The following is a 5514-nucleotide window of genomic DNA, read 5'->3' on the forward strand; positions in this document are numbered from 1 at the left end:
TGCTCCCTGATGCCACCCTAAAAACCTGGGAGGACACCGTGGATCGTTTCTGGCAGTACGTTTCTGAGCTGAACCAAAAAGCCGATGGCGTTGTGCAGGAACTCAAGGCCTCTCAGCTCACCAGGGAGCTAGAGTAAGTTAACTTCATCCTGTTCATGCCTTTTTAAATTACAATAGGGAGTTATTTGTTCACCTATACACTTAATTTTAATTACTTCCAACTGGTTTCCCACACATTTTTCTTGCTCCTATTTTCCAAAGCTTACTTCACTCTAACCTCTCATCCTTGCACTATGCTTACTGCCCTATTCTGTCCTCATGTCTGACCATCTTGTTCCTCTGCTTTCAGCACTCTGATCTCTGACAGCATGGCGGAGCTTTCCGCATACAAAGATGGCATCCAGACCAAGCTGAGCCCCTACACCGATAGCTCCACCGGCCAGCTGTCTCAAGACATTCAGCTTCTGGGCAACAAACTCCAGAAGGACATGCTGGATGCCAAAGAACGCAGCATTGAATACCTTGGTGAGCTCAAGACCATGATGGAGCAGAACACCGATGACGTCCGCAGCCGCATCGGCACCTACACCCACAAGCTGAAGAAGCGCCTGAACAAAGACACAGAGGAGATTCGCAAGTAAGTGGGGTGGAGGATTTTCACACTCTCAAACTCGTTCTTGTCTTTGCTAATATGAAAAGTAAGTGTCTTCTCTCTTCTCCCCCCCCCCAAGCACTGTGGCCACCTACGTCACTGAGCTCCAGTCCCGCACCTCCCAGAACATGGGCGCCGTGAAGGAGAATGTTGAGCCCTACGTCCAGCAGGCCAGTGACACTGCATCCAAGAAGCTGAGTGACATCTCCACCATCCTGAAGACCCAGGCTGATCACTTGGGCCTGCAGCTGGAGACCCAGGCTGAGGACATCAAGACCCAACTGGAATCCACCGCCCAGGAACTTCGCACCTCCCTGGAAGGTAAAATCGATCAGCTGACCGACATGATCTCCCCCTTTGCCACCCAGATCCGTGAGCAGATTGAGAACATCATGGAGAAAGTCAAGGAGACGGCAGCTGCTGCATAAAGAAAGACACTGATTTCTTAATACTCTGGCAAAGAGGGGGGAGTTGAGGGTTACTGACGATATCTTCATGTGGGTGCTCTATTGTTCAGGATAAGGGGGTTGATGAGATGAAGAAGGGGGATGAGGTGTGTCTTTTAAAAAACAGCAGATAAACATCGATTTTAGTTTTTTTTATTGTCACCTTTTCTTCTCTTATCAACTCCCTTGATCACTTGAACACAAGCACCTCATTCAATAACAGCCTTTAATAAACAAACAGGAAACAATTATTTGTAGCATGCTTAGCTTTTTCACTGTTCTAGCTGTCTATCCCACCCTCACAAGGTTTTGTATTTAGTTTTCTACAATTTGTTTGGTTATAACAACTAAACCTCATAGGCAGGGATAGGTAAGAATAAAATCCCTAAATTCACCAAACACAAGTGTCTGTCATTTCAATAAATGTACTCAATGATGATGGCACCTACTGTAAAGTGTCTGCTCAGTGAACTATATTGTCTATATTTCTTCTCGTGCTTCACAGAGTTGGAATGTAAAACGACTTGATGCATTTCTGACAATCCAAGTGTAATGCTGCCTGTCTGTCCTTCAGAGTGTCACTTGTGTGTCACGTGTCACATGCCCACTATGCTGCTCACTGTATGCGCACTGCCGGTGTGCTAAACAGTGCTGAGTGAATAAAGAACCTAGAAAATATGCTTTGTTTACACTGTTTTTCTTATTGAACATTAAAGAGTCATCCATTATTTAAGAAGAGGTTCAGTTATGCTAACAAGTGGAGACTTCACAAAGACACCACTAATCACCATTGTACATGGAGTCTCTACAGCAATTTTAATAAAGTTGAAAATGTCTAAAAGAATCTCTAGAAAAATGACACTATTAAAGGCACCAAATATGATAGAATTATCATCCTAATCAACTTCTAACAAACTTAAATGTAACTATCCTTACACATTACATTTAGCAGGTTAGGCTTCAGGGGTTAATTATATAGAGGGAATTCATATAAAGCTATTTGGCCATTACATTGTTTTCCAAACTGCCTCCTGACACACAAACACTTCTTCTTTGTTGAATAGTGTCTTAAATATAAAGAAGTAATGAATCTTAAAGTTAAAAAATATGGTATTGTTTGCTCTTTTTCAGCTGTTCTCCATCCCAATCCTGTCCCTTTCTCAATATGCTCTCTTTATACATACATACAGCCACCCACCACAGCCCTTGGTCTTCAGTTTTTCTAGTTTGGACTTGTTAAGATCTGTTTACACATTTCTTTCTCTTGATCCAAGAAGGCATTTGGGAACACACTGTGCCCTTGATTAAACTAAAATCAGGAGATTCATTTAAGCTTGCCACACATCTTGACCTGCCTAAGGTTAAATGGATCTCCTGATTTTAGTAGTGGGGGGGGGGGTATGGCATGCAACAAATGATTTCCTTCCAGGAACAAACATTGCTGTTTAATGATATGCATGTATGTGCATGTGGGTACACTGTCCACAAACAGCGTGTAGGCATGTACTAATATGTTTTATTGGCATGTCTGAGGAAATGTATGTATACAAATGCACTGATGCATGGCTTATGATATGGTGTGAGCCACAAATTAAGGTAGAAATGATAGTTGGTGGTCCCGAATGTCCTAAACTCAGATTATTCACTATTCCAATAAAAAAAAATAATGCTTATGAAACAGCAGGTTTTTCTCTTTGAAGTGCAGAGCAGGGGCCAGTAGAGGACACCATTTGTCCCTGGTTCATCTCCTCTCCCCTCCTCTGACCCCTCCGCTTGAATCCATGCTGCCTAAAGATGCAGCTGTGTTTTCTTTTTTTGGAAGATACAGTAAACTATATTTTCCTCATAAAGAAACACAAATTGTTGGATATCACCTCCCTCCCTCTGTCCTCACATTTCATGTTTAACTAGCTACTGCACGCTTTCAGAAACAAAGGCAAATGCCCAAAAAAAATCTTAAAAAAGGGTGGTTTAGAACTGTGTGTATATGTAGATTCATATGTATAGAAACATATAGTTAATTGTACATTAGTATGTCTCTAAAAGTCAATTAATTATTAACTTTAGCTCTGTTTCTCCACAAAACAACCCGTAAACATGTTTACCCTTTTTTATCTGTGTTAAAGGGCATTGCATGTAAAATGAAAGAATGACTAACACCATGACTACTTGTTTGTCCCCTATGACATCACCCCTTGTAGGAACCACTGTTTATTTAGAAAAGAACAGACTGAAGTGAAACTCCTACATTAAAATGTCCATTGTTACAAAGATCAGTTGTGGATTGTAAAAACAGGAAAACCACAAGCATCCTGCCAGTTCAGCACTTCTGCTCCGTCTGCTCCTATAGGGTGTCTGTACTTCGATTGCTGCCCAGCAACAACAACAAAAGTCCCGGCACACTAGCAGGTGCTAGTTAGCCCATGGCCGCAAGTAACCCTCACCAAGTAAACACACCATGCGGAGATTTTACCTCCTAGTACAACCCCCTTCTCTTCTTTCCATCCTTTCTATCCCTTCACGGCTGGCTCGCAAAATCCTTCACCACAGGAGCCAAGGGCCAAACACAAAAACAGCATTTTTGTAAGCTTGTTATTACAAATTGGGAGCATGCAATACGTGCACTTTCAAGCCCTATGTCTCCAACAATTATTCAAGAGGAGCTTATACGCACGCAAGCACAAGCTCATACATAAACCCACTGGCCACTTCATGGCAAAGAGATGGAGATTTAGTCTTTCAGAGGTAATGTGTGGGTGTTAAGGCATGTGAAGGCTCATTATCTCAATTGTAGGCTATTCATCATAGTGATAGGACAAGTCATCAGCAACAAATGGGCATTTGGCATTTGCAGCAGACTGCTCGGTGTGAAAGCAGGCCTTTAAATCATCAGATACAGGCTTCCTGGATCTAACTCAGGTCACAGTTGTATTGAGGGGTTACTGTAGTTCAACAGACTACAGTTTTTTTTCTTTCTGTTGCATGCCTTCTTACAAGATGGACCACAATAGACCATGTCTGACTCACTTCCTTTTTAAGAAAGGGAAGTTCTGGATAAAAGAGACATTTAATAAGGCAATGTAAATCTGTTAATAGACAATTACACCAAAACAGAGCAGTCTGCAATGAAAGTTAAGAAATTAAATCTAATTTAATGGAAAATCTACACGTGATTAATATGCATCATTCTCACAAACCAGTAAGACCTATACAGTATGCAGTATACTGAAGGAGTCCAGTTGTTTGATATCAAACATCTTGATTAGCCATTTGCAATAAATGTAAGGCTCTTTGAAATCGAGTCCATGTTGGCCAACACTTCAGGTCCAAAGAGCTTCCAAATAGCTCCGATCTATTAGTAACGGCGCTATCAGTGCCGCTAGATTCATCTCATCAGTGGGCTGAATATCACACAATCTTAAAGCATTATGCAATTAGGCACGTAACTCATTTTCCTCAGTAGCGTCAATATCATAATCACAATATTTTAATGCAATTACTGTACATCGGTGCTGATCAATAAAGGGGGCAGCGACACTTGAAGGACTCCACGTGTACATGATGACTGAAGTCTGGTGTTGCGCGTCACCCTCAGCGGGCTTATAAAGAGGAACACACAAAGACGCACAAACACACTCGATTTCTTTTCACCTTTTCTGAGACAACTAAAAGGTATGTTTGACACTTTATTTGAATTACGACTAGAACTGATGCAAAAAAAAGTCTTTGTTGCCTAATTAACTACAGGAAGGTGGAGATTAAATGTAATATACGAGGCCTTCTGTTTATCAGAAAGTGTTGCACTAACCTCAGGGGACTTATTTCTTAATATTGACATCATGGCGACACCTGCGTGTTAGAAGGAGTACATGGAAGAAAAAAAAATGTAATTCAGAAAATGCATCCACAAAGATAGTTTGATATGAAGGTCTATGTATTTGTTGTTAATCACTAAATTGTAACGAAGGTAGTACGTAATTTGAGCTGTCCAGTCGCGGTGGTGCTGACGTAGAGGAGCTCTATTTTTAAAGACAAAACACTTTCTTCAATGAAAACGTCTTGTTTGCGAGACAAATAAACTAAACCGCAACCCGTCTCTGTCCCTCCTCCTAGAGAGTCACAGCCAAGATGAGACTGTTCCTTGCAGTTGCCGTGCTGATGCTGGCGTTTGTCGCATACACAGGTATGCCCTATGTTTATTACACCCCTAAAAAAACGTCCCGGCTAAGTGTTCTTTTTCCATGTTGCGTAACTTTCTCTGTATCTATCCATCGCTCTCACCTGCAGAGGCCCAGGAGGAGACCATTGAGCAGAGGTTTGCTGCGTTTCGCGATAAGATGGCTGAGATAGGCAAGAGCCTGGCTGAAAAGGCCAAGACTACCTTGGACCAGATCCAAACCAGCGACTTGGCAGTCA

At 41.9% G+C, this 5514-nt stretch overlaps 1 protein-coding gene across 1 annotated transcript; it reads left to right on the forward strand.

Annotated features, from left to right (window-relative positions):
- Positions 1–5: 5 nt before the first annotated feature.
- Positions 6–1776, forward strand: apoeb (apolipoprotein Eb; the record flags this gene model as incomplete). The annotated part of the gene is made up of 3 exons (XM_034873605.1): positions 6–133; positions 350–637; positions 732–1776. Coding segments are annotated over 3 exons (765 nt in total), but the record flags the coding sequence as incomplete, so codon positions are not given.
- Positions 1777–5514: the final 3738 nt, after the last annotated feature.

Source organism: Etheostoma cragini, chromosome 6 (assembly GCF_013103735.1).
Source record: "Etheostoma cragini isolate CJK2018 chromosome 6, CSU_Ecrag_1.0, whole genome shotgun sequence".
NCBI classification, from domain to species: Eukaryota; Metazoa; Chordata; class Actinopteri; order Perciformes; family Percidae; genus Etheostoma; species Etheostoma cragini.